This window comes from Triturus cristatus, chromosome 4_1, assembly GCF_964204655.1.
Source record: "Triturus cristatus chromosome 4_1, aTriCri1.1, whole genome shotgun sequence".
Classification (NCBI taxonomy): Eukaryota; Metazoa; Chordata; class Amphibia; order Caudata; family Salamandridae; genus Triturus; species Triturus cristatus.
In genome coordinates, this window is record NC_140585.1 from 925,127,271 (window position 1) to 925,153,064 (window position 25,794).

A 25,794-nucleotide genomic window follows, 5' to 3' on the forward strand; every position below is an offset into this window, starting at 1 on the left:
ATACATCTCTAGTTATAATGTTGCTAGAGTAAAACTTCTTAACACTTAGCGTAATCGGTGAATAAACTGCCCTATGTAAGCGAGGATGGAGGGGGCTATTAACACCTAGTCGTAGGGTCGTGCCAATGCTGACATTTGCCCTTGGGCTTAACCCTCCCTCAACTATACCTATACCACCAAGCATTTTTCCTTCACCTTCCATGAGGTTTTGGTCCAGAGGTCTTTTTATACCACTGAAACTTAAGAACTCACCCCCTACCTCCATTTGCTGTCAGTCACATTCCTCCAGTCCTGACAAGACAGAAAACCTGTTATATAAGCTTAAGTTCTGTGCAATCGGGTAGCTAGATCGATCGTTCCTTAAAGGCATTTCTCTACATAGATCTTGCACAGGGACGTAAAAATAGGTTAAGGGAAGTGATTGGATCCATGATCTGGGGTCAATTTGTGGCCAATAACAAATGTGTTCAACACATCTCCTGTCTCTGAAATTGACAATCACACAGTCCCCCCCAATTGTTTTTACACTTCTACCTACCCAATTTACTCTTCTTACGGACAAAATCTCTGCCCTGTTATGCACGGGCAACGGCCTATTTGCGTTAAGCCAGAATATACACTTATTTTTTAGCTCTGTGTGTGTCTCCCTCCTACCCGGCCCTAATGATGGCACCCCCGCCAATATAACAACATAAGGGGCAGATTCAGGGGGGAGATCCACAGTAGGTAGGTTTGGTATCACAACCTCTAAGGGTTTGGTTGGTATAATGCCCACATTAGGTGCCAATTTACTTATCCCCACACTTTTATCCTTGGCTCCCTGCTCAAGTTGACTAGCCTCAGCAACATTTTCTAGTGGGATAGTAGCACAAATAGACTCAGACATGTTTACAACAGCAGTACTACCATTATTAGTCAATCCATTTTGGGTATTACCCGCGACATTTTGAGATATTAATAACATCTGTTTACTGTTTAGCTCGCTAATCCGATTACCCAAAGACTTCTGGACTGATGCAAGCGAAAGTTCAAGACATGACAATCTAGACTCAATGCGGTCCAGTCTTTCATGAAATGGATGAGTCGTTTTTTTAAGCATATCTTCCAATTTTTTCCAAAACAAAGTACCCGGCTCCTCTAGAGAGTCTCTCTCAACACCCAGTTTAGGGGTTATTTCTTTCCTTACTGGACAAAATGGACCAGAGCAATCTTTAGTTATGGTACTCTCCTTGGTTAGTCGTTCATTTCCCAGCTTCCTTTTTTTGCCCTTGGGTTTTGATTGAATTAAAGTTTTATCGCCCAGACATTTGCTTTCCCCAGACATGCCCTTAGGTGGGTTCATCATACCCTTTTTAGCTATAAGCACTGATCTAGTTTTGATAATAGGAGAACTCAAAGGTTTCTGGATGGTGTTTTTATTATTCTTTCCCGTGGTGGCTATAAGCTGTTGATCCGGAACCACAACAAGGTCTTTTGGAGAAACATGTGGGCTACTTATAACTTCATCCAAGGAGCATAATGTGCAGTCTAGCTCTGTATTCATAGGAACTGGAGATTTGATCCCTGCCAGGCTTCCCATAGATGACCGTTTGTCAAAAACAGTATCTAGGGATAGCCTTTTTTCTGTCAGTTCGATTTAGCCAGAGCTGACGACACCCTTATGAGAAAGTTATCCAGGGTGCCCATCATTGACCCACCTGTACTAGCATAGGTCACACTATTATCTCGTAGGGATGTTGTAGTAGCAGATGCCATAGTGGATGCTTTATGTCCACTACTGTGCCCACAATAGATCTTAAGAAGATATCCGGGTAGTTTTTAACACGGACACTAGGGTAGGGTGAGATAACAATAACCCTCAACTTGTGTTCGGCGTTAGAGAGGTGGTCCGTCCCGTCCTTAACCGATCTTGAACGGGCTTAAACGGGCCCGCCCTTGGTCCGGGCTTCGCCCGGCGCACGTCCGCGCGCGTCCGCGCTGCGGAGGCAATGATGCGCTATATAGTCGCCGACTGGCAAGTTGGTTCAGGTGAGGAACACCAAGCCCCCTGGGACACGTAGTCCTAGTCCCGCTGCTCTGCTCTGCAAACAATGATGCAGCTCCCGCGCTAGCGGGAGCGGCGAGGCGCTATGTAGGCGCCGACTGGCAAGTTGGTTCAGGTGAGGCACACCAAGCCCCCTGGGACACGTAGTCCTAGTCCTGCTGCTCTGCTCTGCAAACAACGATGCGGCTCCCGCGCTAGCGGGAGCAGCGAGGCACTATGTAGGCGCCGACTGGCAAGTTGGTTCAGGTGAGGCACACCAAGCCCCCTGGGGCACGTAGTCCTAGTCCCGCTGCTCTGCTCTGCAAACAACGATGCGGCTCCCCCCAACATATCATGTCTTATGATAAACATTTGTTCACCTTGTTTTCCATTTATCAGTGCACCATCCATACGCATATTACTTTGCCTGTTTATTGTGAAACTGTAGACTCTATATTTATAGGGTACTCAATTTTCGTATACACATTTTACTGTATAATACTGTTTCCTTACCGTTTTACTTATCTCAGTTCCCACACATTTTCCCTTATACCGCTGGGTTACATCATCTACTCCACCCAGTACTGTGGAGGAGAACTTCCTTTTATATTTCTTCGCGAGGTGATTACTGTCGAAGTTTCCTTTTATTGTTTTGCCTACTTCGCCTTTTGAGTGAGTACTGGTATATTTACCCTCAATTAGTCCACTTATTTATTACCTCTACTGTTGAGGAATGGATGGATGTATTTTACTGGGGGCTTTCTGCTTCATTCCACCTGATCTTTTGGAATTTAATTTTACTTTCGGTTTACTATCATCATGCCAACAGTGGTAATTATTTTTGTATTGATTACTTGGCAATCGTTTCACTTCGTGTTTGTTCAGGTCTTTCTATAACTGGGGGTGTGAATTGTTAAATTCTCTTTTTTCTAATTGGAGGGATTCTTTTAATGTATTGGTATTTTTCTGCACGATTGCTTGTCACGTTAGTATTAGTGCAACGCACACTTCTGTGCTCACCGGTGTTTCCTTACTATCTTTTGGTAGTTATTGACCCCAGTTAAATGCAACAGATGACTTATCTTCTCCTCTTTCATCTCTTGTTCACTCTTCTCTTTTCTCCTCTTTCATTTCTTGTTCACTCTTCCCTTTTCACCTCTTTCATCTCTTGTTCACTCGTCTCTACATGTTGCTTGTCTTTCAATTTCTACATACTTATATTGTTACAGTCTTGATAAAGTCGTATTGACGAAACACGTGTCAGATGTTTCTCTTTTCATCACTACCTTCAGTACCTTGGACATTACCACAATATCTGCATTTTGTACTCTACTTATGTAAATAGTATATGCTCAGATGATTGTTTTCGATACTTACGAGATTTCTTTTTTTCTGTGAAGTTTACTTGAATCATACTTGAATCATACATATTGTGACTAAAACTATATATAATAAACAACATAAGAAACAAGCATTCGCATAGCCAATAGGTCTCGCCTTTGGGACCTTAAGTGTTTAGCCATGCAACAGTTGCATAACTAAATACTTATAAGGTCCCAAAAGCGAGACCTATTGGCTATGCCAAGCGGGTGTGTGGCCGCGAAAGTGATCGCGATCGCGATCAAACATCAAAGCGGCCGCAGAAGTGAAAGTAATCTCGGTCAAGCATGGCGCGCGCGCCCGCGCACATGCACTGTAGCTCTAGGCTGGCCTGGTAGCACTTTTCGGAGCCCTCTCACAAAGTCTCGCCAGACCAGCGCATGCGCTGGGTCAGGCGAGACCTAAAAAGGGGCATTCTGCGGATTATAAATAAAACCGGATCACAAGGTCCAGTATAACAACTATCTACCTTTACGTTCATATATTATTGTTACTTTTTGGGTGTGCTCCAGACCTAATTTATAATGTTTTGGGTAGGGTTTCCCTTCCTCACCCAAGTTGCATCCTTACAGCAGTAAGGTCAGACATAGCACCCCTTTACTATCTTTTTCTGGTTTTCAAAACTTGTTGCATTCATTCCAGCCCCTGAAATTGAGTCAGGGATGGGCGTTTACCTGTACCCACCGCTCCCTTTATAAAGTTGGCATAGTATGAAATCATCAACACAGATGGTCTCATAATAGAGAAAAAGGAGGCGGTGGGGCCATCAGTAACAAGAATCAGCGAGGAGTGATGGTGAGGAATGATGAATGCAGGGGAAGAATGAGTTTGGGAAATGATGTGAACAAATAAACAGTGAAGACTATTGTTCAAGATATATTTCCGATAAATGTACAAATAGATTGCTATGGAGATATGCTGCAATGTGATGCTGTTGTTGACTCTGATATTCAGGGTCTTGTAATATCTGTGCAATCGGCTAATAAACTATGTTTAAAAAAAAAAAAAAAAACAGTGAATACAACGATAGATGAACGAACATGCCTGGTGCTGTAGGGAGAATATGAGGGATGAGTGACAAGGACCGACTTGGACGGCAAGTAACGAGAAGATGAGTGAATAGGATGATGACTGAGGACAATGAGTGAGTGTGAGGTGGAGAAACAAGGCGCTGGGAGGATGACTGATCAGTAATTGATCTAGAAGAATTTTTATTAGTCACGTTTTAGCAATTGATGTCAGCCATAGTTGAACAATGTGTTTCTGTCATTAGTGAGGCCTCATGGTGCTTTATTGATCTGGCCATCCGTTTCATATAATTCATACAGGTTAATAGTGACTCCAGCTGTCCATGGCAGTGTGAGTACCTTTGACACTAGTACCTGCGTCTATGCTTGATAAATTCTGAAGTCTAAACCACAGGTTTCTCTTTTATTACAAGCTGGTGATCCTGCAGATACCCTCCAGGAAGCTAAGGTGAATCAGATTGATGTAAAGAAATGTAACGGCTCCAGGTGGTACAACGGGGCGATCAAGGAGTACAACCTGTGCGCTGGCTACGAAGAGGGAGGGATCGACAGCTGTCAGGTATGGACGTTCTGACCACATTCTTCAGACTGAGATGGTACAATACTGGTTTATAGAACATGCACTGGCAAATCACCACGTCCATACCACAATGGCCTAGCATACAGAGTTTATCAATAAACCAGCCAGGAGACCCTACAGGCCCAACAATACAGCACATCCTAGAACCCAGATCTGGCATCAACAAAACACCCAGAACCTGCATTTTACTTTACAGAACCAACATCATTAGCCAGAACTGTCTGTAGCATCCCAAAAGCCCAGATACTACAGCCCTACAACGAGCCACACCACGCAGCTTCAATATGTAGAACACAGACACTAGAGTGTTACCACCACCAGAGCAAACTGAGCCCAGCCCCAACAACACTTGTTTACCAGACCCCACACACAATGCTGCAGCCCTCATGGCGAGAGCCTCAATGCTGCATCACCGAGGCCCAGAGCCTGCAGCAGCAACACGAAGAGCTTAAATCGTAAATAATCTGCAACCAGAGCACAAACATTGTAATGTGCATCACCACCTAAAGCTCAAAGCAAGTCACACAGACGTGCAGACCTGAGTTGCTGCAGCGGCAACACCCACAATTCATACTCTGCAACAACAATGCCAAAGCCTTCCCAGCCTACAGGCAATCTGAACATGGGGCAAGCCCACCATTACACCGAGCTCAAACCCTGCAGCTCCAGCGTCCAGATTCAACACGCGGATTCTTCAACACCCAGAACCCGCACCTTAGCAATAGCACCACTGTGCAGCACCAATAGTGAGACCCATGTGTGTAACATTATCCACATGCCCTCCCCCCCTTTCCTGACTTCAGGCCTTCGTAAACCTGTGGGGTGGCCTTACGACGTTATCAGCAGTGGTAGGCATGCTGGCTGTTAAACTGCAGCAGTTGAGTCAGAGGTGGGGACTGTCATTCTGAATTAAACGAATGCCAACATCTAAAGCCCAGACCTTGAAGCACCAACACCCAGAGCTCTGACTTTGCTGCATCATCACCCAACTTGCAGTCATTGGCACACACCTCCATGCCCTAAAGTGACAGTCACAATCATTAGCTATGAATGAGACAAAAGAAGCATTTACTGGCCCACCGAGTATTATGATTGCATGAAAAGATGGACAGACCATGCTGGTTACTCCATTTCTATTTCTTTCTCCAGATTCTGACATCTCATCTGTGTATGTCCAGCGTGGGCCATCTTTAGGTGTGCAGCCCCTCCATTCACTTCTGAGTTTTCTGCTTCTTTGTCCTTTTGTATAGCATTCTGCCACTGTCTATCCCATCCTTATGCCATCGGGGCTCACAATACGTGTTAGATATTTGAGGATAATCCTTTATAGGAACCATTTTTATTGTTTACTGTACTTCTTTTTCTAGATTCTAAGTTTTCATCTTTGTATGCCACGCTTGTCCTACCTTTATGTTTACAGCCCGTCCATTCACTGCTGTATTTTTCTGCTTCACTGTCTTTTTGCATAGCATCCCGCCACTGTACTCCCTTCCTTATGCAAGTGTGTCTCAATACCTTTTATCCTTAATTATTTTCTCACATATAAAGAGAGAATGCATCCCAAACAATACAGAGACCAGGTGTCATATCATGGTTAAGTTTAACTACGTGGTACACACATTTCATACTAAAACTAATTGTTCATTTTAAATCAATGAATATAGCAAGTATGCTTTTGAATATGTGGTGGGTCCTCCTTTATCAATCAATCACATCCAGAGATACATGGATAAGCGTTTACAGAAACATATTTTATTGTTTTATTATTATCACAAAAAGTCCACAAACATACATACTACCACAAATCTTTCATACATGAGAACCCAAATAATTTCTTAGAGGCCAGTCACCTGAAACTCTAAGAAAAGCTTTCGGCAACGCTAATTTGACCACACTACAAAAGCCAGTGCAATAATGCAAATTCAGTACAGAAGTCAATGCAGTGTACGTGCCTTTTGTGACTTTTTACTTTCACGACAAATTCTTTTGGCTTTTCACAATACATCAAGGCCAAAACGAGCCACAAATATACATTGGAGATTGAAATATAAACCCCCATAAACAACTGTAACAAATAAAGTTGCCCACTTGTTCCCAAACAGAACAGCCCACGAACCCCATGCCTCCCACAGAGCCCCCAATCTGATTTAACATTAGAAACATTACTCCATCTCATGCCTTGGCACCATAGTTCCGTATCTCCGCGTCAAGCTGGGAGTCCATATTGTGAACTGGGGCCAACACTATAACACTATAGTCGGCCCATCGCTGCCATATCTTAGCATGTTTTTTGGTGGCATCCACTTGTCTGGAACACTACAACCTCTAGGCCTATACTATTGTCCGTCCCCATTTTCCAGGCCCCTACGGATGGAGATGTATTCGCTTTCCACATTCTAGCTATGTCTCTTTTCGCCAACATGAGCCCTAGAAATAACAGCTGTCTTTTGTACCAATTTCCCCCTATGTCCTCATTACTCTGTAGGAGGATTAATTTAGGATCAAGTAGAATCACCCACGAGAGGACCTCTCCAGGACAAGACGTCACCCCAGCCAAAAATGAGTTAATGCCACACATCTCCTCACCTTGTGGAGTAAGGTAATCTCCTCCACCCCACAACGGATGCACATGGGAGAATACATTACACCCATGCACCAGAGGAAACACCTGTTATAGTAGGGCCTGTGTAATTATTTGAGTTGGATCAAGCGGAGAGGGGCCGGTATAGCCTCCGCATGGGGGCCCCTAGGGCTTCTGCCCAATCCTCGTGGTCTAAATTGTCAATATTTGACTTCCATGCCTCCCTTTGAGCCAACAGTGTGGTGGAGCTGTTCGTAATCAGGGACTGATATATTATTGTGATTTTATGCATACCTAAATCTCCAAATTAGGAGCTTGCTTCTCAATGGGCTGTACTTGGGCAGGTCCTGGAGGTCTGGAGATTGAGGCTATGGCGTGGCAGAGCTGCAGACATTGGTAAAATATCCCACAGAACATTTCCTAGCATGGATATTCCTATAGTATGCCATTTCTGGAAGCAACCCAATTGAGCTACATGTTAAAGGAGAGTCCCCTGCCACAGAGGCGTCCAATGCATCAATATCCCCATCACCCCATCTTCCGGAGAGAGCATCTCCACGTGTATATGATCACTTGGGTTGCCGGGGGGAGGAACCCCACTCTCCTCCCACTATTTAGGTAGTCAAGCAGGAGGCCTTGCCCATCACCTATCTCTCTGTTACATATGCCCGATCCCCCTGAGGGCCAAATCACCAGTCATTAAGAATCAGAAGGTGGGAGGCGGCACAGTAAGAATAAACATCAGCAGCGGCGATGCCCCCACAGTATGTGGAGTGAAAATATGTGCAAAGGGCAATACGCGCCACCCATCCCCCCACAGGAGCCCACTGAGAACTGTGTTAATCTGTCGAATCCATGACAGGGCATAGTGTAGGGGTAGTTCTGGAGTTGGTATAACAGTTGGGTAGAGGGAACATTTTGAATATTGCAGATCTACCTAACAGGGACAGTGGCAACGATGACCATGCCTTCACTTCCTCCTTGATGTGTGATAATACCGGGGCTAAATTATGGGTCCACGATAATGTTTGTCTGGAGATAAACACACTCCCAAATACTTGAACCCCCGGTGGCTAGTGTCAACCCTGACACCCGCTCCATGCAGCCAGCATCTCTCCCAACAGGGAACACCACAGATTTTGCAACATTCATGTAGAGCGCAGAGGTCTCTCCAGAAACCCGCATAATCTGCAGAATGTGGGGTCCCAAGGCTGGTTGGTCTGTGAAGAAGAGTAAGACATCATCTGAATAAAGAGCTATCCTATCGGACAGAGCATCAGACCATTCAAACCCTCAGACCTGGGCACCTACCCTTACCCATTCAGCCAAAGGCTCTATGGCCTAAGTGAACAATAGTGGGGACAGTGGGCACCCTGCATTGTACCCCTACCGATTTGGAAGGGGTCGGCAACCGCATACGGAACCAGGACCATGAGGGATAAGTCAGTGTATAACAAGCGGACATAGGAAAGAAATCTGGGGCCCAAGTTCAAACGCTTGAGAAGAACGAACAAGTATTCCTAGCTAACAAAATCGAAAGCTTTGTCTATGTCTGCTAGGAGCACTGCCATCGGCCTCCCCAGATGGTTTGTCAGAGCCAAGGCACTGTATACATGCCTAATATGGCATGTGGCATGATTAGGCAGAAAGCCGGCCTGGTCTGGGTGGACCAGATCCGGCATATGTTTCATTAGTCTGTTGGCCAGGAGTTTCACCAACATGTTGAGGAGTGAGATTGGATGGTATGAGGAATGTTCCTCAGGCAGGCAGCTTGAAGGCTTCCCATAATGTTGTCACGGAGGCCGCCGTATCGGCATTGAGGGTGAAATATTTGTCAATGGACCAGTAAAGGAACGCTTTATACGAAGGGTTCGGCAGATGTCTTGGCGACAGGCGTCAGTAGAAAGCTGGACTCTCCGGGGCCACATATAGCTTCAGGGCCACCGGTGGGTGACCAGATAGCCCTCTGGGTAAAATGTCAATATCTGACACTCTAAGGATGCAACAGCTAGGAATCAGTAGACAGTCCAATCTACAGAAGGAGCCATGGACTGCCAAATAATATGTGTAGCCAGTGTCAGCTGGATAACAGGCCCTCCAGGCATCCTTCCAGCCCAGTGTGGACACTAGGGAGCCCTGCCGGGCCCCCTGGGCCCCCACATCCCCCTCCCTAGCACCCAAACTGTCCACCTCCGGAAGCATTACATCGTTCCAATTCCCACCAATCACTGAAAGGCTGTCAGGCAGCTCTCCCCGCTGGCATGTCACCGGGTCTACAAAAGTCTTTCCCAGCCTTGCGTGAGAGGCTCTCCACATAGTATGCCAGTTACTAGCCGATATGCAACATAGCTGTCAGTCCAGACTCTAGAGGGCTGGAAGGGGACTCTGCGATGGATTAGAATACCTGCACCTTGTGATCCCCTTGTAAACCCAGAGTGGAATATCTGTGTATAGCCATATCTGGCTAAGCAAGGGACTTTGGATCCTAGGAGATGAGTCCCCTGCAGAAGGAGGATGCCTGTCCACATTCTCTTGGTCTGTTTAAGGACCGTGCCTCATTTAATCTTGTTGAGGACCTCACGCACATTCCACATAACAACGCGGATATGCCCTAAGGGACCTGCAGGGTCTGTGTAATTTATTAACAGCTAAGATAAGTAAGTTTAAGCCCCTGTATCTGGATCTAAGGGGGCACATGTGCGGGTCTGTGCAGTGCAGCCAAAAACATATAAACAATCCCCTCTTCCCCTTCCCCCCTAATACTTCAGTGAAGGAGGAGTATCTGTCACGTAAGAGACCCTCCCAGAACCCCAAAGTGGGCTGCCTACAGGGTATCACCAATGGATCCCCACCCCATCCCAACTAAGAAACTGTGAGAGAATTAAACCTGTACCTCAGGGGGTGCAGTCAAACATATAGGTCACACTACCAATGATTATAGAATGCCCTCCACCCGAGTGGTGCCGATGCCGGGTACTAGAGCAGTTGATCCCTGGCTGGGAACATGCAGGCCACACAGAACCCGCAGAGAATCACTAGGTTGCATCATCTGGACGCATGTTCCTCCAGGAGGAGTGGGATCGATTACAGTGCTTCACAGTGGACTTTGTGAAATTGTTCCGCCTATCTCTCTGGAATGAATCAGAGTCAAAGCGGGACAGAGTTTGTGGTTTCAATGTCACCAATTCATCTGCCGAGGTGAAAACCTCCTCAGGGGATTCAAAGAACCTAGTCTGGAAATCGAAGAGGACCCTCAAGCGTGCAGGATAGATGAACATGTACTACATTTTGTGATCCCGCAGGCGCTGCTTTGCTGCTGTAAATGATTGACGATGTTGTTGCACCATTTTCATCTAGTCCGGAAATATCATTATATGTTGTGATTGAAAAAGAATCTTGTCTTAGATCTGTGCATAATTAAGGATCGCGTAATTCAAAATCTTGGCGATCACTGGTCACAGTCTTGCCTCAGGAGGAGGCTTTTTGCCCTATGTGCCCTCTCTACAACAAAGCACGTCGAAAGGGACTCTGCGGGCACTATCGATCTAAGCCCTTGCATCAGGAACTTGTCCATAGAGGAACCATCACATCCCTCGGGGAAGCCAACAAAGTGCAGATTATTGCAACAAGCACCGCCGTCAGCATTCCCCACCTGCGCCACCAGTTTCTTCGTCACAACACTCAGGGTGTTGACTTTCTGTTGTAGGGCCGCAACCACGTTTTTGACACTTGACACCCTGGTCTCTGCTTCAGTGATCCTTTATACTGCTTTCCGTCGATCTTGATGCAGCAGGGTAACGTCAGAGCCAACTGCCCCAAACTCAGCATCCAGCATATCTCAAGACTGTGTAATGGCCATCAGTAGCGCAGCGTTGTCTGGGTCAGCACCTACCCGCCCGCCTGAGTAAGGAGTTGCGGTGCCAACGTTGGCGTATTTGTCTATGGTGCTTTGCTTGGCCGCCGTATTATTTTTGCCTAGAATTAGCATTTTGATCACAGCCCCTAACATATGTTCTTATCTTTGCTATCTGTCAACAAACCATCCCTAAAGAAGCTCAGACAGACAGCAAACAAATTCCCAATTTAAAACTCTTTTTGGCTGTATATGTTCTGGTCCCCTTCATACTGACAAGGTTTGACTCACATGATCTACCTGCATAAAGAACAGGCCATTCGCCATAGCCTGGTACTTTCACAGGCGGCATCATCTGACAGGCTCCATGTGAGAGCATTGATGCAGATAGCTGAGGTGTCACTACAGTTGTCACCTAGCTCACCATTCTCCAGTATGCTCTGAATCACCTAGTTTGGGCTCTGTCACAGAGTAACCTCTAGGCCCCATAGACATCAATAGCTGCCACTCCTTAACACACCTGCATATTGGGCAAGACAAATGATTCTTTGTATCATCGTTTTTCACTGGCAATAAAATACTGGGAAAATGTAAATCCTACTTCTGTTTAGAATGCTTCACGGTAATGGCTGCCGATGGCACACTCTGCTTCCAAAAACGAGGCAACCAGGCCCTGTGAGAACCATTTATATGTATTAGACAAGACTGGCCAGCAGGCCATAGCAAAAACCCTAATGGCCTAAATGAGTACCAGTGACAAGAGTCCTAAATTTGTTTTCCTTATCCCTTCTAGTCAGAGTCAAGGGCTCCCAGATCAAATAACTAGCTCTAAATAATATTTGCATAAGTCACATCACCGCAAACATCTGACATGCAAAGTTGTGTTGCTAAATATCTGGGCATTTGCAACTGGAATGAGTCATATATTTGCTCTACAATTATCACATCTCAAAGTCATCATGTCCAGTTAGATCACTGAGATGTTTACCTGAATATAGTTTATTTTTATTTTTCATGTGTCCGGTGTGGCCAATTTCCTGTATAGATCGTTAGTGATATCCCGAACTGCAATTTATCATATCAGTTTTCATGCTGATTGTATCCAAATCCTTAGAAAGAAACTTCAATAATTTGAGTGGTTTGCTAATGTCACCTTATTGTTTGTTTGATGCTGAGTGACAACCGCATTCTATTAAAATGATATGTCACACAACGGAAGTGACATTTGCCTTGATAGAATTGCAATTCCAGTATTTATCTTCAATCTTTTACTTTAGCTATCAGTAGCATACATGCAACCGCTTCCAACGGAGATGTGGCAGTACACGCTTTGTCACACCTCAAAATGTCAGCCCAGATTTAGGATGCAAAGACGCCCTCTGGAAAATCAAAATATCTTATGAGTAAAAGGGAGGCAACAGTGTGAAATGTGAGACTGTTCTGTAAATTTAAGTGCATATTCCAACCATTTTTAGATTCACCATATCGTTGTGACAAGTATCAAAAAAATGAATGACTAATTAGCATTGAGCCTGTACCCATTGCATTTGTCATCTTTTCAATAACAACCACAGCTCATAATAAGCATCTCAGGCTACATCAAGGAGCTGCTGCTTTCAATGAAGTTTAATTTCATCTTTCCGAATCGGGTGGGAGCAAACCCTTTTGTTTTGTGGCGCACTAGTGATTTCATGAACCACAACATGTCATATGTCTTTTTATTTTGTTGTTGTGTGTATCCAGATCATGAGTTTTGGGGTTATCTGGTGTTATTGGCCTCTACAATAACACATGTTTTGCTGTTGACAGCTACATTGTATTTACATGGTACGTTAGATGTGTACATTTTTGTCTAGTTGGAATTGAAATTCTAGTAGTGAAATCTTTAAATAGAGCTTTGATATTCTAGTAAGAGTTCCCTACAATCACAGACATGTTTGTGTCTACTGTTAATTTAGGCTGGAGGCATTTTATTTGTTATGGGGAGTATTGCTAACCACTGAGGTAGTTTAATTTACAATCAAGCCCATTGTCCATTTCAATTTGTTGTTTTATATATTTTCCTCAATTTATGGAATTTAGGATTTTGTGATGTTCTTAAGCTTGTCAACATGCTTACTGTAATCGCGAAGTTCTTTTATGCTTAATGATTTACTTGTTAAAATTTGAACACTGCTAAATATTTGATTTTGCTTGCTTTTTTAAGGATCAAGTTTATCTTAGTGCTGATTGATTCTAAATTAAATCCATAGTTAGATATCTTTTTATCTGGTTGTTCACTAGTGTATATTATTACATTTCTTACTGATGTTATGATCTGTTAATCATATTTAATTGGATGGTATTGAACAAGTTACTTGCCTCCACTAATGTTCTTGCTGGTGGATGGTCTATCTTACCCCAGATTCCTCAACTTTAGAATATGTTCAGGTGCCAGAATGGATCCGTAGAACGGATCCGTATAACTTTATAAGCAACACTCCTGCATGCCAAAAGGTGGTAATATGTGACTCCATAGTGACACAATTTCGTCCTAGAACTGATGAAGCAGAGCTGTATATAAGCGATACACTTGCACTCTGATGCCAGTTTCTTGATCTTTCTCCTTCCAGGACCACGGATGTGAACACTTTAAAAAACTGCAGCGATTGTGTACCTAAACGTAACTTAGAACCACGTTGTGGTGTCCAGGAGAGCACTGCACAGAATGGGGAGGTGGGATGACAGTGAGTAATCTGTGGTTAGAGTATCCACTATTAACTTGTTCTTGTGATGGGGATTTTTAACTGCAGATTTTTCATTTTAAGAATAAATGACATAGCAGTAGGTTGAGGGTATGAGGAGTAGACGCATACCAGAAAGTCTTGCAGGAATGATTGCGCAAAATAACCATTTAATCGGATGTGGCTGTCAAGGTAGCAGTGTTTTGTGAAATTGTGCTTTTATGCCCAGGTTAAAGTTGGGCAGATCCTAAGAACTGGCACCCTTCTTACCTATGCTATTGTAGCAGCCTTGGCCCTGGTGGGATGAGCCGATAGGCCATCAGGGGTTTACTTCTTAGCCTCTGCATAGCAGATATTCACAAACACGGCTCTCAATCTTGACTTAGGGCCCGATTACAAGTTTGGCGGTGTGGGAGCGGCTCACAACACCACCTCTTCGCTCCCACACCACCAAACAGGATCGCAGCCTGCCATGTTACAAGTAATTTCGAGGTCTGGTGGAAGGGCGGTGTGGCAGTCCCGCGGCAGTGCAGTACAAAGGCTTGTATGTGAGCCTTAGAACTGCACTGCCGCGGTAACACCAATGCACTTTCTTGCACAGCGTGGACTGTGCAGTCCATGCTATGCAGGAACAGAGGTACATGCACACAGAGGGGAACAACATGTGCCTCCTGCATGCACCCCCAAGCACAGGGCCAAGAGGGGGCCCTGTAGGGCCCCATTTGTCAACTCACCTCCTGCAGTTTCATGGCGTGAGAACCGCTGCGAGATCATTGTCAGTGAGGAAACTCGTGAAATGTTTGGCGCTGCTATAGCGGCACCACCAAGCATATTGCACCCTCAAGACCACTCACCACCGGAATCGCGGCTCCCTGGCTGTTGCAGCAGTTCTCTAGAGGTTTGATCGCTGTACTAATAATAAGACAGTCGGAGAACTGGAGCAGCGGTCTCCAACCACCACCACACCATACATCCACCACGAGTTTGGCTGACCCATGGACCGCCAAACTCGTAATTAGGCCCAAAGTCTCTGGAGGTCCGACCGCCATACTCGTAATACAGCGGTCGGACCACTGCTACGGCCACCACATTTCCACCGTGAGTTGGGCGATCCCATAGGCCGCCAAACTCGTAATTAGGCCCAAAGTCTGTTTCTTGACCACCTTTCCTTTCGGTTCTCCAGAAAATCCTACCAAGAGCTGGTCATCTGCATGATGTTCCCTTATGAGGTGAATGTGAAAGCACAATGCCCTTTTAGGGTTGAGGCTATGGAGCTTCTCTTCCTCCTTTGAAGAATGCAGTGGTGAAAAATGTTGGCAGAGTGGTAGATTGTCAAAGGTGTAAAAGAGTCACAATTCTGGGCAAATAAGTCACCTGAGTTTACAGCACTAACTTGTGCAGAAAGAAGGTGGTGTATGGTAACTGCACTGATAACATCTGCACCTTATTCATCATACACAGGGGTGATTACATATATGAAGATTGTTTTGAGCTCCAGCTGCCACAGTGAGCAGCTGTGCGTTGGCTAAAAAAAGGTGTGCACATAAGAAAAGTTAACAGTAGTTTCAAGTTTGATTGCAGCATGCCAGAAAGATGTTCTGTTGGTTCAGTCACTTACACAGGCACAGGGCCTCCTGGCATAGGACGGAGGACTCCACTCAGCCCTGCATATCGTAGTAACACATGGCAATAATATTGCCCATGAGGACCTGCAAAAGGCTTCCTCTTTATGGATTGCAAGAGAGCTATCAGGGCCAGATGGATCGCCTGAAACTCCGAAAGATAGATGTGGTGCTGGCTGCTGATCAGAAACTAGAGGCCTCCAACCTCCACCTCTCTCAGGTAACCCCTTCACGTCATCAGTCTAGGGTCTGTCACAGCTCTGCAATCTGGGCGGAGAAGGGAGAGAGGCTTGCTACTGGTCAGGTTTTATCAGCAACCAGAGAAGATCCTGAGCCATGTCCTGCGAGATCTGGATGGAATCGAAGGGGAAGTCCTGATGCTGGGCCCACTGAATCCCGAGGTTCCACTGCAGGCATTCATGACGTGGCAGAAGCTGGAGTCTAGGAGTCCAGGAAGCCTCAGAACTGTCCTCACTGAGACCCAGGATTGAGCTCAAGCCACCGGGTGCACATCCTGAAAGTCCTAGACTTGGTGTGGAAGTGGAAAATCTTTGAACCACATGGTGTTCAGGACAGGCTCATAGAGGGAAATCCTCTTCATAAGGCAAATGCTGGCCATTAGCTCATTCATAGAAAACTCCAAAGTTGTCAGGAGTTAATCCGTCACCCGTAGGTAGTCTACAATGGACTGCGGCGATCCCACCATGAGCAGCCAGGCATTGTGGGGAACAAATGAATACCACACCATTGAACGTGAGCAGCATTAATCCGCCATCACTTTTGTAAACAACAGAGTGATAAGAGGTTGCTGGGGAGCCCAGAAAATTGGGGGTGTTCCAACCGCACCATCAACCTCAGCTAACACCTATAGGACTACAGGACGAGTATATGAAAATATGCTTCCTTCAAGTCCCGTGACATCATATAGTCTCTAGGGTCCAGAGAAGAAAGAATGGTAATCATCTTGATTTTGTCTTTCAGCAAAAGTGAATTCAGTGGACGGAGGTCATGTATGGGACCTCAGGCCTCTGTCTTTCTTCAGTATGAGGAAATAGCACAATAGGTACCCTTCACTTCTCGCCAAAGCTGGCATTCATTCAATGGCACCCTTTGCTAGCAGAAGGTCGACTTGTTACAGTAAGATTGCTGAATCATCTGCTAACAGGCGCTCTGATATGTGAGGAAAAATTCAGCAGAGAAAAAATGGAAGGTAGGGCATAGCCCTTTGAATGATTTGTAAGACCCTGGCCTGTAAGGCCTGATGTGATGAATCTCCAAGTGGGAAGCAAAAATAATATCCTGTCTCCTACCAGCCAAGCATGGGCCTGTGAGGGCAAGTTAAAGTAGACTAGCCCCCTGGGATCTTAAGGTCAAACTGGCCAGAGAGAAATTTTTTGTTCTGAAGGCATCAGTATGTTTCTACTCTTTAGCTAAAAGATTGGTCGGAAAAACATTAGGAGGGAATTAACTCATGGACACCTGTACCACCAGGTCTTAAGGTGGCACCAGGGGCCGGCCTATGCCACTTGTCAACATGTTAGCTGACTGGAAGGCCAGAGCATGACTTGGACCAAGTGGTTATAAGTTTGTCTGTAAGAGACTTATTGAATGGCAATAAAAGGATAGAAGAAGTTGAACCTGGTTCAAGAGTCTCAGTTAACAAGTTTGCCTTGGTTCAACAGAAAGCAACAGTAAATCAAGCACTTCTGCTGCCCTTTGCACAACTACTGCGAAAGAGGCACTTTCTTACATTCTTACGTTGCAGGTCTAGCTATGCCTTTAGGGATTTATTTAGCTAATTTAGATTTTGTAAATACAGGTATAACATATTAATAATGGTTGTAAGACACTATATTGAGTAAAACAAAATTGACAAATATCTCCCAAAAATATTGAAAACAAATATCATGACCCTAGACTTCAACAGTAAATATGAATTTTGATGTCAAAAATATTCTCACAAAAATGTTTAAAATACAATAGCATTGTCAACAAAAATAATTATTGAAATAACAAATATCGCCTACACATTAAAACTAATTAAACATAACAAAAATCACAAAAAACAAAATATCCAGCACCACATAAACATTATAACTTTAATTAAAACATAAACTATTGCATTAAATTCATACACATATATTAAAAATACTGCAAGATGAAATTAATATACATCTAATAAATACTGAAAATACTAATTAATGATTATCATAAATGGTGCAAAAAAATCAAAAAAATGTAAGTCAATAAAATTAAACTTAAAAACGGTTAACTAATAAAATTCTTTTCCAATTACCAAACAATATAAAAAGACCGCAAAAACGCACATCAATATGCTTTCAAGAAATAATTACAGCAGGACAGCGTGTCACTTCTGAATTCTAAAACAACAAAAGAAGACTGTAATACTTCAACAAACTACTAAGTACAATGAACAAAGCAAGTTTGACAGTTAATGAAAGCCCACAAATTTAATAAATAACTAAAAGTATTTTAAGATAACAAATATTTAAAACTGAGCAACATTTTTGTTTCCAGATTACAGGTGCCTCCTGTAAAGAAAGAAAAAAGTGCTCAAAAGAAGAGAAAATTAAGACACGGACACTGAATAAGTTGAAATTTTAAAAAGACCACCTTGAAAGTAAGTATAGCAACCATAGCATGAAATTGATATTAAAGTAACAATAACACTATAAATGATAACAATAAATAAAAAACATCAATTAAATTTTACATTAATCAACAAACCAACACATCAAACATCTCTTTCCTCAACAAACTGCAACACAAAACATACATGTATCAAAATCATACAACTAAACAGAAGTAAAGAAATTAACCAAAATATAAATTATTTAAAATGTACATCTACAATGTAAAATTTCCAAGAATTGATATAACCTCATCCATTGTTTTTAGATAATTTTCTTTGTATATTTACTCTTGTATAAAACCAAAACATAAAATCTCAGCAAGAGCAAAATACATTTAATCCCAAAAGCTAAGCTGTTAATAAATTATAGAGGATATGCTTATGGTAAGAAGAATACCAACAGTGAGAAAACACTGGAAATGCACCAAATATTATTCAAATACATGCTATTGCAGGGCTACCACTAAACAAGAAACAGTTGAAAGCCTCGGGGAACATAACCATCCTCCTAATATTACTGAAATAGAAGTCAGAAATATATTACAGGACCTAAAAGGGGCCAGTACAAACCCATAAAAGCCAACAGGAGCGTTACTTTAATACCATTCCTGAACAAGCAGCAGACCAATTCCCTAACGAAGCAGACTTAAAAAGATTAACTGCAAGAACATGTAGAACAACAAGGGACACACCAGAGGACCTAACAAATTATGCAGGCATAGACATATCTCAATACTCCCTAATTGCATATAAAAAGACACCTTTTTACTACATGAAAACCAAAATAACTATAAAAAATGTATGCCACCACAAAAAATAAACTCAATGTAACACATGGACACTAGATGGTACTTTTATGTTGTCACCAGCACCACTCAAACAAATATACACTGTTAGACCGGTCAGCCTTAGGACGGTCTTCCCCCATATTTTTGACTTCACCCCTCCTAATTTTCTCAATTTGTTTTTGTTGGCCTTAGCATGCTGTGCAATTTACCACTGCTAACCAGTGCTAATGTGCTTGTGCTGACTCCTTAAAACATGGTAAAATTGGCTTACACCTGAATGGCATATTTACTTTACGTATAAGTCCCTAAAAAAGTGCTATACCGCATATCCAGGCCTGATAAATTTAATGCTACTTCTGGGCCTGCAGTACTTATTGTGCCACCCACTTAAGTACCCTTAATTCATGTCACAGGTCTGCAATTGCAGCCTGTTGGCAGTTTTAAACTGCCAATTCGACTTTGCAAAATAACCCACCTGCCAAAGATTAAACTCTCTTTTTATTGTATGTCACCCCTCTAGAAGACTCTAGACAGCGCATAGGGCAGGTTGCATTGTCATTAAAAATTGGACATGTACTTCTAAGCTTTACATGTCATGGTAGTGAAAAACTCCCAAATTCATTTCCCTTAGGATACCATTGGTTTACCCTATTAAGTTTATTAATTGATGACTTTTGATAGGGAGTAGGTAGGAAAGTCTTGTTTGGTGTCTAAGGAATTCAAATTCAAAATCATCTTTAATGGTAAAATCAGATTTTAAGTTACAATTCTGAAAATGCCACTTTTAGAAAGCTGTAGTTTTCTTGTCCTAACCATTTGTTGTCTGCATTCTGTTCCCGGGTCACATGAGAGGGACAAGGTGAGCCTGGATGGGCCATCTCATGTAGAATGATGGGACACACAGCTGTGTAGATCCCTACTTGCACTTCAAAAGACTGTGCCTTGTTCTCACACAAAGAACTTCACACTAGCATATTGTGCCTGGAGACATACTGGGACCAGGGCAGGGAGGCAGGAAATCTAGACTCTTCTGCGAGGAGAAGCCTCCCAGAGGTTCCCCCACTTCAAAGGGGGCACCAGGTATCAAAATAGGACCCTCAGACCCACTCTTCTGTTCACTAATGGACCTTCGGAAGGACTCTCAGAGGACTGCCTGCTGCTGTGTACTTTCGAAGGACTGCTTTGTTGCACCAAGAAGGACTGCTCTCATGCCTTAAGCCTTCTCTGAGCCTCCATAGGTGTACCCTGCTGCTGAGCTCTGCTTTTCTACCTTGAACCCAGGGCTTCCAGAGCAACTCCAAGGGCTAGTTTGCTGGCCTCCTGATCAGAGCGTCAGGGAGAGAAAAGGCTCCACCATCTTGAACCACACCTGGACCTTGCCTGAGTAAAGTTTGGCCCTCAAAGTGGATGTCGTACCCAGATAGTTCAAATCCAAACCTTTTCCCCAAAATAAGCTCTGAGAACTGAGAGGAGACCAGGATCTACCTGCTTGTCGATCCTCCCAAGGTGCATTGCCAAGCAGGATCAACCTATTGGCCGATCTGCCCAAGGCGCAGCAACGTTCAGACTGACTTCACTGCAGCTCCCACTACGTTCTTCTCCACAGCAGCAAATCCTGTTAAGCAGCTCCTCGCAGAAAGGGTTTCTGGCCTCGTCGAGCACTCGTCAGCTACAGCCTGCAGCTTTGTCCCGTTGGAGATTTTCCACTTGCAAAAAGAGACTAAGACGGAACATAGGAATCTTTACCACAGCTTCATCTAACGTCTCCTGATGATGATGCCTCCTCCTCAGACACCGCCAACTGCCTTGCACTGCTGAACTCTGCCTTCTCAGACATTTTCATCCAATATTCCCAGTAAGTCCGAAGGAAAGCAGAGACTGGGCCCAATCCACCTTGTGTATCCGACCTGTGCTCCATTGCAGTTGGCCATAACATTCAAATTTGCCCAGGTCTAACGTGCCTAGATGTCCTTGATTGGTGCTTTGAACTTTTAGGTACTATTTTCCACTTTAAACTTTACAAATTCATAACTCCGGTTCTACTGGCTGGATTTTTGTCATTTTTGGTGTCAAATAATTTATTAAAATGTACTTGTGTTGTGTTTTTACTTCATAACTGTGTAAGTGCAACATAACTACTGTGCATGTTGCCTCTAAATTGCAACTGACTGCTTCTGTGCAAAGCTACCAGATGGTTAAGCTCAGGTTAATTTAGTGACTTTTTGTGGTTCACCCTGGCAAGCATTGTGGCTGTTGCTTGAGAAGTGTTCACACCCCTTATCCAAATTTATTACATGCACTATACCTGGTCAATATCGAAATACAAGCAATTCATTAGTGTATGCATTTTGACCTAAGAAACAAAGTGCAATTTACAATAAAATGTTAAAACATATAAATCAACAAACTAACTGTAACCCACAAAAAATTTATCATAGATTTTGAACAGGGGATGATTTCAACCATTCTTAAAATCTACCCACACAACACAATTCAGGGTTGATACCACCCCTTTAAACTGAGCATGTGGAGGCACCTCCCTAAATACACCCTGAATATAGAATTTGCAACTAACCTAGAACTTGGACACAAAATGAAAAAAGCTAATTGCTTTAGAATACTTTCCTGTAACAGAAGTCACTAAATATTATGACACACTAATTGGATCTCCTTATTACCAACAAAGTGAAACCCAACTAGCTCCGCTAGTAAAATATTTTCATGATACTTAGGTTGTTCACCTGCACCAGGCCACAGAAGCCACTCCATGTATCACATTTGATGGTGGAATGTCTATGACAGCAACACCTCCCAAGAAGCAAAGACAAATAACGCAGTGGAAGGGTGGCACACTTCCTTTCAAGAAACACTTGGAAGAAGCTACCCTACACTCTACCAATTCCTAGAAATGTTTAAAAAAGAACAAATCTACAAGAAGTAAGAATGGAACAAAACCTGGTCCAACTTAAATCAAAGTCTCAATACATGTAGACGACCCCAAGTGTGGCCAGACTTAATGACAGGAACTCGAGAGCCCAGAACAATTCTCTCTGTTGAAAAAGCTTTGGACTCCATAGATTGGACTTACCTCCACATGACATTCAGATAATTTGGGTTTGGGCCCAAGTTCTGCGAATGGGTTGTTCTGCTCTACAAGGCCCTAATGAAAGAGGCACAAGACAAGGGTTCCCGCTCTACCCTCTGTTGTTCAAGCTGTGCTGGGAATCATTGGCAAGCTGGGTATGATGTAGGGAACATGTAACTGAGTTCCCGGAGGTTACAGGGGAACCCTAGAAGATCTTGCTATATGTAGAGGACTTACTATATGTAGACGACGTACTACTCTATCTCACTGAACCGGGGGAAGCAATCCCAGCGGTTCGTTTGATATTGCGAAAATTTAAGGGATACTTTGGGAACTGCATTGAGTGGGAAAAGGTGACTGTATCAATTGGGAGACCGGGAGGATTGTGAGGGAATGGCAGGGAGGCTTTGGGCCTCAAAAGTGGGGTTTAAGTACCTAGGCATTGAGATTACCACTGACAAATATATATTCCTGGAGTGCAATTTAGTAAGAGTCATAGAAGAGTTTAGAGTGGATGCAAATAGGTGGGGTGCACTGCCATTAACAAGTATGGGACAAGCCTCTTAATGTAAAATAATTACCTTGCCAAAACTATTGTTTGTGATGCAAAATACACTATTTGAACTATCCAAAGCCTATTTCAGTAAACGTGTTAACACACTGAGATAGTTTCTCTGGAATGACAGTGCCCCATGGATAGCTTTTCAGACCTTGTACACGTCCTGCTACACTGGGGGAAACGCCTTGCCAGATCTTAGGAACTACTACAGGTGTGACACAACTACAGGTTATTAACGAATGGGAGCTCACCTCCCACAGTGCATTGGCGGCGTGAGTTGAAAAGGGACAGAAGGCGCTGGTCAAGTATATTCATTATATATATGGCAAAAAGAAGAGGAAATACCTGCTTACACAGACAAAAGTGACCCTGAAAGTGTGAGATGATGTCCATAGGACAATTCGTTGGCAGGGAAAGATCATGTTGGCCAACCAGTTATAGAAGGGAACGACGCTAACTGGTGGGTATAGAAGCCTTGGGAGATATCTTTCACAAGATGTAAGTGAAATCCTTTGAAAGCTTACAACAAGAATATCAATAAGCTCCCACCCAGAGATATAAATATATACAAATAACACCCGCACTCCAGAAAGATCAGTTGATCTGCTCAGGCATCCAGGAACATTCTCCCCTGGATAACTGTGTGTTTGCAGGATGAAATAACTAAGAAGGTGGTGTCATAACTTTACTTTACCTTGATAAATTACACCTGGATGGCCTTCGAGCTCTACAACCTAGGTGCAATATCGGAAAAGAACAAGTTACTTACTTCAGTAACGCCTTACATGGTAGAGATTCTATCTAGCCACAGATTTCTTTCCTTAGACTATTCCCTAGGCATCAGACTGGATCCGTAAACGTTCGGTAAGCAGTACCCTTGCTCACTGATAAGTGGCGTTGGTCACTCCTCATGATGTAATCGGCGTTGTCCCCACTCAAAATGATTTACGTAGTGCCTATAAATGGACCTTTTTTGTGTGACTTTCCATGCTAGAAGCACAGAGCCACAATGAACATTGACCACTGGTGCACTTAAAAAAGGGGACAACCCTTTTACTCTACTACCTGTCGCAGCACGGAGGGCCAGTAACAAATCTGTGGCTAGATAGAGTCTCTGCAGATAAGGCATTACCAAAGGTAAGTAACTTTTTCATCTGAGAGAGACTTCTAGTTGCAGATTCCCTACCTTAGAAAAGATACCCAAGCAATATCTCCTTGAAGGTGGGACTGCGATGTGGATTAGACTAAAAAGTCCTCTAGGACCAAACGGGCAAAGTGACCATCACGACGAATGTGACTGTCCATGCAATAGTGCCTCATAAAAGTGTGCAAGGAAGCCTGTGTTGCTGCCTGACAGATATCCAGCACAGAAACTCCATCAGCTAACCCAGTGGTCACAGCCTTGACACTACTAGAATGAGCTTGCAAGCCTTCAGCAGGTTGCTTTTTGACCAATGTGTAGCAGAACTTGATGTAGAGCACTATCCATAATAAAATGGTCCATTTCTGCACAACCTTCCCTTTGTTTGCTCCAACATACCTCACAAAGTGTTGATCGTCCACCCGGAACTCTTTTGTGCGGTCAAGGGAAAAGGACAATGCCCTTTCTCGGTTCAACTGATGGAGTCTCTCCTCTTCTTTGGAAGGGTGAGGCGGAAAGTAGAATGTAGGCAGAGTGATGGATTGGCCCACGTGAAAGGGAGTTACCACTTTCAGTAAAAAGGATCCTCAAGTCTAAAGGAGCAGCTTTTCTGTGTAGATATTAAGGTATGGAGGATTTGCAGACAGTGCATGTAACTCAATAACCCTCCGGGCAAATGTTTTCACCACTAGGAAAGTCCTTTTCGATAGTGGGAAGCCTGAGTGGACAGTTGTATAGTGGCATCAGAAATGTAAGAATTAGGTTAAGGTCCCTCTGTGGCATAATAAAAGATAACCTTTTAGCATACCCAAAGCAGAGCCCTGCTGGGTTAAGGTAAGATTGAACAAATTAACCCTGGAAAGGGATGCAGATAGATGGTCAACATGTTTATCTGTACACCATGCCACGAAATTGCTCCAATGGCAGACATATACCGTCTTGGTTGAGGGATGCCTAGCTGCATTTTTTTTTTTTTTTTTTTTTGAAAAACCTTTATTTTATATCAGTGACACAGCTATTCAGCCGACATCCCGGAGGTACGGCAGCTTTAGAGGTTCAACACATGCTTGCGTCCACATATCACTGACAGGAGAGCCAAAGGTTCTATTTTACATAAACATAAATACAACCCTAAACACAAGCAAGGCGAAAGGTACTGTAAACACCAAGAGAGGTTCCCATCAGGGGGGACGAGCCCCATCACGTCTAAAAGGCACTGATCTATAGTAAGGGAAAGGAGGGAAAGGCAGAGACTCTAGAAACAATCACATATCAGCGGGAAAGTCAAAGCCGGAAAAGGACTAAGGGGAAAGTTGCTCCTCAGGCGGATCCGGGTCGGGGGGCAGGCATATGTCCCTTCTGTACTGGTTCCATGGCCCCCACACAGCCTGCCATTTCCGAGGGCGCCCCCGAGCACAATACACTGTCTTCTCCCTAAACATGCTCCAGTCCATGTTTTCCATCCACGCTGTCAATGTGGGCGGCCTATTGGAGCCCCACAGCCAAGCGATATCGCGCTTGGCTACCATGTTCCCCAGGGTCACCCACTGAGTCTGTGCCGCGTTGTGGTCAGTAGGACTCCAGACATTCAGGAGACAACATCGCGCCTCAGGCTGCATAACAATTCCTGTCACCTCCCCCATCACCACGTGGACTTGCCTCCAGAACTCCATAATCGCACCGCATTCCCAAATACTATGGAGGAAGGTACCCACCATACCACAGCCTCTCTTACATAGGCCCTCCTCAGAAAAACCCATGTGAACCAACCTGGGCCC

The 25,794-nt window shown here is 43.9% G+C and overlaps 1 protein-coding gene across 1 annotated transcript in view; it reads left to right on the forward strand.

Annotated features, from left to right (window-relative positions):
- Positions 1-25,794, forward strand: part of LOC146855832 (transmembrane protease serine 11D-like) — a 370,733-nt gene that overhangs the window by 64,082 nt on the left and 280,857 nt on the right. Inside the window, exon 4 of the mRNA XM_085651179.1 lies at positions 4,845-4,990. Coding sequence (XP_085507305.1) covers positions 4,845-4,990 — 146 coding nt within the window. The remainder of the gene's footprint in view (positions 1-4,844; positions 4,991-25,794) is intronic.